At 43.1% G+C, this 12,168-nt stretch overlaps 2 protein-coding genes across 5 annotated transcripts in view; both read right to left on the bottom strand.

The window, feature by feature from the left end:
* LOC128763709 (rho guanine nucleotide exchange factor 12-like) overlaps positions 1-7,815 on the bottom strand; it is a 32,822-nt gene extending 25,007 nt beyond the window's left edge. For both annotated transcript variants that reach the window (XM_053872809.1, XM_053872810.1), the window contains exon 1: positions 6,625-7,815. In XM_053872809.1, coding sequence (XP_053728784.1) covers positions 6,625-6,656 — 32 coding nt within the window. In that variant the 5' untranslated portion in view covers positions 6,657-7,815. The remainder of the gene's footprint in view (positions 1-6,624) is intronic.
* Positions 7,816-8,304: 489 nt separating this feature from the next.
* tlcd5a (TLC domain containing 5a) lies at positions 8,305-12,132 on the bottom strand. 3 transcript variants are annotated; one of them, XM_053872995.1, is made up of 3 exons: positions 10,743-12,132; positions 10,437-10,634; positions 8,305-9,901 (listed from the first exon to the last, which is right to left on the bottom strand). In XM_053872995.1, exons 2-3 carry the CDS (start codon positions 10,624-10,626, stop codon positions 9,384-9,386), a joined length of 708 nt encoding a protein of 235 aa, XP_053728970.1. In that variant the 5' UTR covers positions 10,627-10,634; positions 10,743-12,132; the 3' UTR covers positions 8,305-9,383. The 3 variants fall into 3 exon arrangements, with proteins under 3 accessions (XP_053728970.1, XP_053728969.1, XP_053728968.1); XM_053872994.1 differs by having other exon boundaries at positions 10,437-11,561; positions 11,852-12,132; XM_053872993.1 differs by having other exon boundaries at positions 11,852-12,132.
* Positions 12,133-12,168: the final 36 nt, after the last annotated feature.

The raw sequence follows: 12,168 nt of genomic DNA, 5'->3' as shown, positions 1-12,168 counted from the left end.
AGCGTCAGTTTAGGCAGACTACTGATGACCTGAAGAAAGATAATCTCTCCATAAACTACAATTAGCAAGTCAACTGTTCATCACAGGAAATGAATTGTGACAAAATAACAAAAGTGAACTAAGGGTTCAGCTGGGAAGATGACAGGTACGTGAAACGATAGAAAGTTTTTACAGGTTTTATATGAACATATATGATTCACTTTTTAACATGACTGCTCTGAAGTTTTAATTTTAATTTTTCATTATGTAAATGTGGTCATAATCACAAATAAACACTCCATCAGTCCCCGGATGACACGAATCACCAGGAGTTGAGAGTTTGTGTTCAATAAACGTAGAGTGGACAGATCAGATAGTCCTTCTTCCACTGTCAGTGAGTTCACAATCTCTATCACACACTTCACGTGATATTATTCACAGTGCTTCAATTTCAGAATCCCACAGTTGGTTAGCCAGCGTGTACACACTGCTAACTGGCCACCTGTAAAGACAAGGTCTATGGTGAAATTTGTTGTGTATCTGCCAAATTGACAACAAGGCGCTACCTGACTCTCATTTACATTTATGTGAAAGCACAAGTTGCATTACCGGAATGGATTCACGGTTGTAAGACTTAAGCATAAGAATATTCTTTACATTTTTTTAAATAACGGACAGTATAAAACTTCAGTACTAACTGAACAACTGCAACCACCAATAGTGTCCTGAGACATTAGTTTCCACTTGGTGCGAGAAAAAAGCCATTTCGATGACAAGCCTTAGGTTGACTGGAACCTTCAAATTCATAAGTTGTTTTTTTTTTGTTTTACACCTTGGGGCCGCGAGACACTCAGTTTTAATGCATTAGACGCATATGGTGGCAGTAGTGTGTGACTGAACTGACTTGACAGCTGCAAATCTGTGATAGTTAACAACTATGGAGAAGCTCTTGAAAAGAAAAAATGATAAAGAAAGTGTTGCTGCCCCCAACAGTAAACACTGTTCATGAAGGCACCTGTTGGAGCAGTTTTGAAAATGAATTATGGTGACATTTTCATTTACACTTTTACTTACTTTATCTTCTTTGGAGTTTAAATAAAATATATAATATTTATTTTATGATATTTAGACATGGTTTTATTATATTCATAATTGTATTTATACATTTATTTGACTTGCACCTGGTTCTGCTGCTGGTTGGACATTTCGATAAATACAATGATCACATGGTTTCATGTCATTTCAAGGTTTTGGTTTGTTTACGTGTTAATAAATTAAATATGGTTATTGACCACAAATGAAATCAACAGTCATGAATCAGTTCTATTTCTTAAACGGGCCCTGACATGAAAAGGGTTAAGATCCCCTGCTACACAGCACAACAACAACAAGGAACCCTATTGTAAAACTTTTTAAAGGCAACAGTTATAAGAGCCCAGACATTAGTAACGGTCAGATCACTTATTTTAAATGAAGCAAAAGACTGTCAGCTCCACACACAGCACTTGGTAACTCAAGCCCACTTGGAGGCAGAGCTACCACAAAACAGATATCTAGAGGCCTGAATGATGCCGAATCTCAAGGGTTGATGGTCTGTTGAATGTGAGCACAGATGATTATATACCATCTCACAAGGGCACATAAGTACCTTATCTTTTAAAATTAAAATAGCATTTATCCATGCATTATCTTTGGAGCATATCGACTAGTGACGTACAGCAAATCTGCGGACACATCCCAACCACACAGTCCAGAAAACAGTGGAGGGCAAAAGATAATAATGAGACAAGATAGTGAAGGAAAACTGTCTCGCGTGTTGCTAAATAACACTATTCTTGTAATTGGTTTGATTGCCAGATGAGCCGATGAGTAAATTTGCTTCAGGGAATTCATGTGTTTTTGGGTCATTTACTTGATATGTTGGAGCGTTTCTTCACCCATATAGTCATGTTCAACTACTGCACCAGTGTTCTGACTGAAGGTTCTGTGCAGATGTTAATGCTTCCTGCAGGGCAGCACAATTAACTGCATCTAATTCACCATCATGTTTTTCTACAGCAAGTGAACGCGATGGTGATTTTCTTAAAATCCCCCATGCTGCAGTCCTGGATTCCCTTAAGCACGGGAAGAAAACCTCTGACTCATCTGCACATTATGAGTCTCTGTGGTTGAGTCTCTATCAGGCGGGAAGCCAACAAAGCCTGGTGTCTGGTGTGTGAGGGATGACCTGGCAGAGCTGGGCACACGAAGGAACTGTTGCCAGGTCAGGAGCTTTGCAGCAGAAAAAAAACCCCACACTTATGTGGCAAAAAAGATGGTTGATCCATGACTTTAGTTGCTAAAATCGATTGACTGATGAGCATCTGCATAAAAGATATGAGGTTTTGTCTGTTCAAGTTCACGACGACCCCAAACAGTTAGATATGACAATGTCTATTCTGAAGTTAGCGCACAATTACACTCTTCCTCCGTCCGCTTCAGATTAGATCAGCGCTCTAAGTGACTTCTGGACACTCGTTTAAATGGACTGCTCAGAGCAGCTGACACAGCTTCCTCTCTCGTGTTGCTGACTAGATGGAGGCAGCTGCATTATCAGGCAGGGATGTCAAATACAGGAGATGCACGCAGGCTGGAACAGCTGGTGTTTAGACAAGGTAGAAACACTTATCTCAAGGAAACTCCACTGCAGAGCTCTGCTCGCTTCATTAGCACGCATTAATTGATAATGATTTTGGCAAGGAATATTAGCTATCTGTGCTTTATACCAACAGGGCTGCACCCAGCTCAAAGCAGCCATCGTCTAACTCTGGACAGGGGGTTGTTATTAAATGCAGCACTTCCAACATTTATCTTAGTTACATAAACATTATTCAACAGACTATTAATCATTGAGTAATAAAACAGAAATTATTGCTAAAATTAGATCCTTATTGGGCTCTTACATTTTCAGTGATTGATGCATAACCCACAAAATATAAAATAAAGGGGTAAAAACCGTTTGATTCTTTATTACACTCATTTTAAATCAGGAAAATCCATTTGCAAATGGCACATTTTGCAGCAAGACCTCGACCTCTTAATGTAAAAAGCCTACAGCACTACATCTACAGAGAGTTCTAAAATTATAAGTTTCCATCTTGAATGTGACCTCGTACGCTTGGCAGTACAGAATCAAGAGGTTATTATTTTCCTCAGCCCACGGAGTAAACTGTTTTGTTAGGCTATTTTGGGGATAACAGAGTGCCACCACGTCTCATGTTTTTCTCCACACGGACCATTATAAGCAGAAAGAGGCAATAAAGTCAGAAGCCTGAGAATGAGATATCACTATGGCAGAGAACTCAATATTTGCAGAAGCCAATGAAGACAGCACCATACATAAATGTATCACTTTGTGTGAAACCTCGAAGAAAGTTGCTGGTTTTCCCAAGTATGAATCTGCTTCCTTATTTCTTTTCTTATAAGGCAAGTGTTTGCATTCAAAAACAACGGTGACATTACGTAAGGCACAGCAGGCTCTGCATTATTCCCATATATTCTGGCCACAGCCCAACAAACCTCCATGAATGTACCTGACCTGCACACGGGATAATCACTTTGCTCCCACTGAAAGCCATTGTTTACTATTTAGTGATGTCACCAACACTTCCCGGGAGGGCCTCAGGGCGGGTGGAGAGGGTGGGAAAAACGTGGAGATCAGCAGAACTCCATGACAAAGGGCGAGCAGCACACTAAACTGACCCATCAGTCAGCAGCCCATCCCCAACTCAAGCGCCACACATACTCCCACCACAGCCAACTGTGTGAAAACAAGTTACTGAAAAGTTAAAGTCCAGGGGACTTGCACGACGTCGGCCAAAAAAAAGGGTGCAATCAGTGGTTAAATGGCGAGACCGCAAATCAATAATACAGTCATTGAATGTGAGCTACTGCAGAGAGCACTGACACAACAGCTGCAATTTCACACTGAGTTAAGCTTCAGCACAAGCTGACAGATCAAGCTCCAGGCTACACACTTTGCATCGATTTGACATGAACATCAGGTCACAATCCAGCACAACTGGGAGCACCAGTCCAGAACATGTTTCAGGGGGAAACCATACCAACTCATGACCCAACGCTGGTCCACAGTAAGACTACAACACCAAGATTCGGCAAAGATGAAAAACCCCACCATATGAAAGTCACACAAACCTGTCCAGATTAAAGGATATCTATCTATTGAATCATCTAAATTATAGATAAGTAGGCTGAAGTGTTGAATTATGCATGTGCTCATTCAGCTGGAGTAACACTGTAGTAACACACTACTGTTCATTCAAAACTGTTGGATTGCCTCGGCAGGTGGGAACTATAGAATCGCACATTGTTTTCACCAAATGTGACGAATATTTCAGCACTCAAACCAATGAATGCTTCACAGCCTGGGGTTTAACAGTTGCCGTCCACAGCAACAGCAGGCCGCCTGCAGTGAATATTGCACGTCATGCTTTATATCCACCAATTCCCCACAAAATGCCAACCATTAGAGGGATTACTGGGACAAGTCATGCCTATTTTGATGTTACATTAAAGCTCTACAAGCAGCTGTTGCTACCAATATATAACCCAGATGAAGTATTAGTATCAAGCCTGGCTAGTCTTTTGACTCTGCCGCTACACCCCAAAACTGAGGTGCGAGGTCATATGACATGAGGCACATGATTCTATTCCAATATTAAAAAACGAGAGTCACGAATTCAGAGTTTGTGCCAGCAATTGGTGTCATCACCACAGTGGGGGAGGGTTGGCGTAAAACAAGAGTTGGGCTTTAACCTCTAGTTTATGTCCTTGCCTTGGGGGTGCTTCATAGCTCAACCTGTGCAATAAGCTTCCTCCTGCTAGGAAAACGGCAACTGCATTCCAGTGTGTAAGCCTGCTCTCTTTGCAGGTATGTGGGAATCAGATAGAGGGTTTGGAAATAATGCAACGCCTGCCCTCTGCATCATTCTACAAAGAGGAAAAAAAACAAGCTTGAAGATCCAGTTACTGATGCGAAGATAGTTGACAGAGAGCTCAATCACATTTCTACTTCAAATCTGACATCTTCGTTTTGTGGGTAATAGCTCGCTAAAAGCTGTTCATTTCAGCCCAGACAAACACAAGTTTGTAAACTGTCAACACGAGCTTTGACTTAGCGATCAATCTGTGGCCAAAATCAAAGGTTTCAGATCGAATGGTGACTGACTCTTTAAACAAAACGTTTCTGCATTTTGCGAGAATGCCAAGGAAAATCTCTCACATGTCAATTTGATGAAGTATTCTACAGCTCTTCAGGTTCCAATCCCCAAATAACAACAACAAAAAAACTCAGCTTATTTGTAGCTGCTGCTACCTTTAAAGTCATATTAGATGGTGACAAAACATCTGTGATGTCAATGACGCGTTCTGTTCTGCAGTTTTATTCACGTTCAAATTGACAAAATAATGACAGCAACTGCTATTTATTACAGCCACCAAGTTGGTTATGTTTTAAACAGCGTCGGTTTGTTTGCGTGCAAGGTAACTTGATATGCTGTGGACACATTGGAACAAAATTCTCAGGAAATATGTGAAATGGGACAAATGTTTTGTCTGTAGCCAGGAATTTTCCCGTCCTGACTCAGTGTATATGTACACGTATGCAACCTTGCATGTGCACTGAAATAGAGACTGGAGATCTAAAGGTCTCTGGTTCAATCCTGGGTTTCGGCAGTTAGAATGGGATCTAAAATGGGGTCAGTTTGTCTGTCCGTGTCCAAAATAACTTTAGTTATTTATGCATGGTTTCAGATGATATTTACTGGAAATGAGTGCACTGGAACAAGGAATAAATATTCAGTTTGGGGAGTGATCCTGATCACCATCTGGATCCAGTATTTTTTAAAGGATTCTTTCACATTGGGAGATAGGATTTTCGGCAACTGTACCAGATGGGTATTTGAATTCCATTTGGATTTTTTTTAAGTATACCTTGTCATTAGGAGATTGCGTTGGAGTGGACTGAAGCTGCATGACGGAGGTTTGTGCTCTCTGAGTGCTGTTCTTGCCATTGACAGTTATTGTGGACGTTAACCAGGCAATCGAGGGCGCATCTACCCCGACCATGAACGGGCCACAGAAAATCAACCACAGTGCAGTCATTATCATGGCCACGAGAATGACCAATGAATTAACTGCCACATTCAAGCTTTTAGGCGAAGTTGACTGACGCCTGGGATAAGGTGATTACCCTGCAGGGATCAGGTTCGGTCTAAATCCTGAGATGGCTTTAATAGGTGTAGCAAGAGGAAAGCTTTAACGGCTTAAAGGTAATAGTGATGTTGAAACGTATACATGGATCACTGGACGAACAAACAGGGGTGAGCCTGCGCACCTATTCTGAAAAAAGCAGGCCTTAAGTTTCAGTGCTGAGATCAGCAAAGTTCCATAATGGCACGGTGACCCTCCTTGATAGTTGCATTATATAATGGTTATGAGTCAACACAGCACCAACAAGCGTGTCCATACTGGTCAATACATGCACGGCTATCTGTCATTCCTCCGTAGCAGCATGAACACAAACAAGTCAGATCCCCGTCACATGAATGTTGGACACACAGCAAGTCAACAAAGGTCATACTGTACCTGTCAGTGAAGCTGGACTGTGTGTCACTCATTGGGCTTCCGGGTCTAGATTTTTAACCAGATATATCCGATGAGCATTTTCCAGAGTGTGACGGTCCGATGTCATGGAGTGTCCTTTTCATGAATTCGTCTCCAGCAGCCAAGGAGGACAATCGCGAGGGTGATGGGGAATAAATGACTTGCAGGAAGCGATGTGGCACGGCAAGAATTGGCAACGCGGCTACCTCTTGTCAAAGCACAACAGACGCAGAATATACACCTGAAAAAATGACCGGGGCCTCCTGCGGGTGAGCTGCGCAGACGGACTGGATCCTGATCAACAGAATATTTGGGGAGCAAACACTGCGCCTATGTGAACTCCGCGTGTGGATCCTCTAGCGGTGAAGCTCCGGTGTTTCGCCGACATCCAGGGAAGCAGCAGCAGCAGCAGCCGCCTTGACTCGGCGATGTGGTCCGTCTGCCACCACCCCGCGCTCGGCTCGACGGTCGCGGCGACTAACTGGTCTTTAAAGATGCTGGGAATTCCTGCAGTCCCATCTGGTATCCCCTGCTCCCAAAGGCGCCTGTCTGTGGCTGCGCGGACGACGGTTCTCCCGTGACCATGGGCTGGTTGAAATAACTATCCAAAAAAGGCTCTCTGACAAAGCAGGATAAAACAAACGCAGAGCGCGTCTCGCCACGTATAGTTTGCCAGCGAACGAAACAGACGAGCTCTTTCAGCGAAAACCAAAAAAAAAAAAAAAACTTCGCGTCAAACTATGCAAAGTCCCATCGACAACAATGAGTCGAGTCCAGCAAAATATCTCCACAGCGCATCGGTTTCACCGGCTCTTCCCAAAAGATATGAATTAAAAAGTTTCCTCGACGATGGAGGGGGAACAAATCACGGCGTCGCAGCCTTCCTTGACTCCATGTTTCCAGAATCCACTCGTTTCTCGGCACAATTCCCGTGGATGGAAACAGGCTAGGCTATCCGGCCAGCTAACGGGGCAGAAAGTCGCGAGCAGTCCTCGGAAAACGGCAAGAAAATCCACCAGGAGTCTTGCAACTTGCGGGAAACACAGAGCGCCGCTTTTCCCCGACACGAGAGCTCTCCGGGATTTGGCCTGAAGTTGTGTAAATGGTGCAAAACCCCACTTTCTGCCGCTAGCAACGCCCTAGCCAGCCAGCTAGCTGCTGCTGCTGGAGTCCGATAGCGCTTCCACCAACCACTTCCGCCGGGATGGCAACACTCCGACGGCGTCGCCAAAACTCTCTTCTGGACGTCAACACTCACCGCATTTGATCCTATAAACTCATAAGACATATAGACACATATAACGTACACCAATTAACACACTTTTCCTGAGCAATATTTGGTACAAATGGTCGTTAAAATTTGGTTTAAAAATATGCAAATACTAAATAAAACTATATAGACGGCTCATTCTCATTTATGCTAATGTATTTTATTTTCAGAATTAAAAAAAACATGTAAAAAAAAGTATATTCGAGATTTATTTTTATGTTGGATCAAGCCTCCGTCACGACAGTTAAGTGTCGTAAAGTGCTCTTGAATGCACCTCGATAAGAATGTGACCGCAATAATTCCATTAGAATCGTTGGTTTGACACAAAAACTCCCGCAACACGCAAATGAATCGCTCATAAATTATTGACATGACACCATCTTGTGGACAAATGTTGGTGATTCAGTCTCATGCAGCTGTGAAAACAGTTGTTGGACAGACTTGTTCACAATTCAACGCACTTTTTGAATGGGAAATAAGGAAAGCGAAAATATATGTGTGAGACAGCTGAAGAGACAGTAAAATGCAAAGGAGCCAAGCTTTTTCAGTGATCCATTTCCAAATGATCAGGTCAATGTACTGCTTAAATAAAATTAAAATACAATGCCAGTTAGAGACTCAAAAGTGGAGGTGAAATAGCAGAATATAAATATATATTTACTGTAAAGGAAACCCATATGAATCCTGTGTCAAGGTTTTATTGCACATCCAAGCACAAGCTGAAAATAAACTCATATGCCAATAAAACTTTATTTAAAACTGCCTTTGCAACAACTGGTTATCTGAAATTACACATCAAATGAAATCACACTGCTGCGATCTTAGTTTACATTCGATGGCATTAAAAATAGTAATGTTGGCGAATTATTTTTTTTTCACAATTTCCCTGAGTGCACGTTAAAAAAAACATCTGTAATATTCATACTATTACAATATACATATTAATAACAAGCGAACACATTTCAGACACGTTTTCCTTCCCTCAAACATGTGTTAGAAAAGAAGCGGGACCTGTGAAATGTGCCCATCCCTCAGACCCTTCTGCTTCATCCTGTACTCCTCGGTCACTGAGGACTGGAGCCATTCCCAAAACAACTAGTATTGGAAGTAGACATGCTGACTTGTTTGACCATCAAAATGGGCCAAATATTTAAAATAACTCAGAAACTGCATTATCAATTTTGTATATAAAAGAAAAGCTCAAAACAAGTAGTCCAAAAAACAGCAGGCAAAAACAATTTGAATTTATAGTGTTCCACAGTGGAAATGTTGTGCGTTGTCGCCCCCTGCTGGCGAGCAGGACACTAGCAGTTACTGCCACATTTTGAAGTTCAGAAATGTAACGAAGCTGAGGTCTGTTTCATGTCTTCAGTTTCCACCCACATCCTATGATGTCATCCCTAACAATTAAAGAGTATAGCATGATATATGTAGTCAATTAATGAGCAAATCCGTGGAAGACCCACTGGGTCTAGTCAATCTTTTCCCCTTCATGGCTATTGGAAAGCGTCTGCTGCTTGTGCCAACTCTTGCTCTTTCTCACTGCGAACCTAACAATGTCCACCATGAACACCCAAGACAGCGCGTACATGGCCACTCCCCCACACTTGATAAAGAATCTCGGTCTGGGGGAGATGAGTTCACAGTACAGCATTGTGCCTCCCACGAAAATCCGCATCACTACAAACAGCAGCACGAAGAGGACGTCCACAACGTCCCCGAGCAGAGTTCTGTAGCGCCCCGTCTGTTTGAGGAACCAGCGAGCCTGCAGCAGCGGGTTGGTCACTTCACTGCCAAACAGCACGGCACAGGACTCGATGCCAGACTCGCCCAGCCAGAGGGTGAGCAGGATTCCCAAGATGCTCATGGTGTGGTGGGCCAGCATGACGGGCCCCTCGGTGCGGAAGTAGACGCACCAAGCCATGTCGAAAATAAAGTAGCCCAGGCTCAGCACCATTGCACTTATCTGGAGGGGAGTGTTCTTGGTGCCTGGAGACCGGAGAGACACAGCGGTTATTCAAAGTAACACCACTTTTTTTAACAACAAACACCATGTTTGCAATTCCTCTCGGGTCACATGACCACACGACGGGTCATGCCTCTTCATTGAAATGATGCACTTCCAGTACAGACATATACATGAAGCTGAAATATATGTATATAAAATGCAAAGCAGTTTTTTGAGTGATCCATTTCCAACTTATCAGGTGTATGTACTGCTTAAATAAAATAATAGGTGAAATAGCAGAATATATATATATATATATATATATATATATATATATATATATATATATATATATATATATATATATATATATATATATATATATATATATATATATATATTTCCAACCTTTAGTCGAGGAAGCATTAAATACTGCACTGGAATGAGGCCTGTGTTTTATACTAATAATGTCACTGTTTAAGTTTCACCTGTTTTGTCATGCGCTTGTTTGCCCAACTAAAGACATTATAAGCTGCATACATGAAAGCGAAAAGCATCAGTAAAAGCAGCTCCTACCTGGATAGGTGAAAGGCCAGGGGCCGTCCACATAGCCAATGTATGCGGTGACGGAGACTGCCAAGATGCCATGTAGCAGTGTGACCAGGCGGCAGTTCCACTCGAAGCTCCGTTGCCCGTTCACATTACAAAGGACAAAGTAAAGCGTGACCCAACCGAACAGGCTAAGGAGGGCACAAACCACAATCATCTTTTTTTCTGGCGTGAAAACAAACAGAGACAAGTCATTAAAAGTTATCCGAGCGACGGCTAATGCAGAGACAGGAAGAAGCCTGGGCGATCATCCTGAGCTCTAATATCACTTACAGCGGAGAAAGATGGCATCTGAAGGCTTTCACTGGGAACTGCTTTGTGGGAGAAAAACAATTCGCCTTTGCTTGCACTATAATAGAACTACAGTTAGCTGGCTCGGTGGGGTGAGGGGGGACGTCTCATCCTCGGCTGTGACGTTTGTGCAAGGAGGTGAGACAGTTCACATGGACGTGCCCACATTTCCTGCGGCTCAATAAAACTGGATGAGATGTTAACCGGAGCTTAAGACAACAAGACACGTCGCCTTCGCTGAGCAAATACAGAGACGTCTTGTTGGTTTAGTAGGGCGTCTGAAGCAACTGCTCCAGTGGAGCAGAGTGAAGGCTGCATGTCTTCATCTGTTTACTAGTTCAAAAGATAAATACAGTAAATCAACATCAAATGTTTTTCTGGAACTTAACATACTTAAATACTACTATTACTACTGACAATAACTTATTCCCGAGTGCTTTTACATGCGCTACAAAGCCCTGTATACGCTTGTTTTTCCATACAGAAATGAAAGATCAGCTTTATTAGCAGTTACTTAGAAACTTTGACATGTCGATGTGATATACTCAATTCTTAAATTGAGGTCTTCACTCTGGTTTGGGAATGTCTTGCGATTCCCGTCTGCACTGGAGCAGCAGCAGCAGCAGCAGCAGCAGCAGCAGTCATGGTTGGGGTCTCGTCTATCTAATAGTGGGTGGGTCCAAGCTGTTTTCTGTAACATGGTTTCGGGGTGGCCATGTCAGCCCCAGCTTCCCCGAGCACGCTGCCGCGCACACCCCGGTCCCGTCACCTCTCCATCAGACAGACATCACCTGCACACACCTGAGCTTTTCCTCGTCAAACCCCTTTGAACCCCCAGAAATACAAGCAAATAAGCAACAGCTGCCTTTTAAACTCGTGCACTCTCAAACAACCGCATCCGATTCTGTTTCCACGAATCCATTTTCTGTGTTGAAGCGACACTTTTCTCTGATATCACATTTTGTCTCCACTCATTCAGCCATCCACAGCTAGCAGGAGCAGCTAGCATGCTAACCGGTAGCATGTTCACGCTGCAGCTCCCCACTACGTTTACTCCACATCACAAGTTATAAGACGCGTTTGTGACTTACCCGCGTGATCCACATGTAGCCGAGCCTCCGTTTTACATGATGGTAGTTTAATTGATCAACAGATATCGGGTGTTTGCGAGCCGACAGGGCGCTGCTTCACCAGGGGCAGGGACTCTCAGCATCCCTCTCTCCTCCAGCTCCACACAGCTGCTTCTGAGTGGCACCTGCAGCAGCTGGATTTAGATGCAATACATGGCGAAAATATCACCATATAACAGGAAATACGAGAACGCAATAGCCATGAGTCTCACGACTTCTGGCAGCCAGCACAATAGACGGGACCCACTGGAACCGGGGTGTGTTGATAAATGTCGACA

Source organism: Synchiropus splendidus, chromosome 8, assembly GCF_027744825.2.
Source record: "Synchiropus splendidus isolate RoL2022-P1 chromosome 8, RoL_Sspl_1.0, whole genome shotgun sequence".
Classification (NCBI taxonomy): Eukaryota; Metazoa; Chordata; class Actinopteri; order Syngnathiformes; family Callionymidae; genus Synchiropus; species Synchiropus splendidus.
The sequence above is the reverse complement of the archived record's forward strand: the minus strand, read 5'-3'. Positions and strand labels throughout refer to the sequence as shown.

What these genes read in the sequence shown, in the direction of transcription:
- tlcd5a (XM_053872995.1), bottom strand. Translation starts at nt 10,626, where the DNA reads ATGATTGTGGTTTGTGCCCTCCTTAGCCTGTTCGGTTGGGTCACGCTT. An exon ending in CTGGCCTTTCACCTATCCAG is followed by an intron (nt 9,902 to 10,436) that starts GTAGGAGCTGCT and finishes TCCGGTCTCCAG; the next exon opens with GCACCAAGAACACTCCCCTC.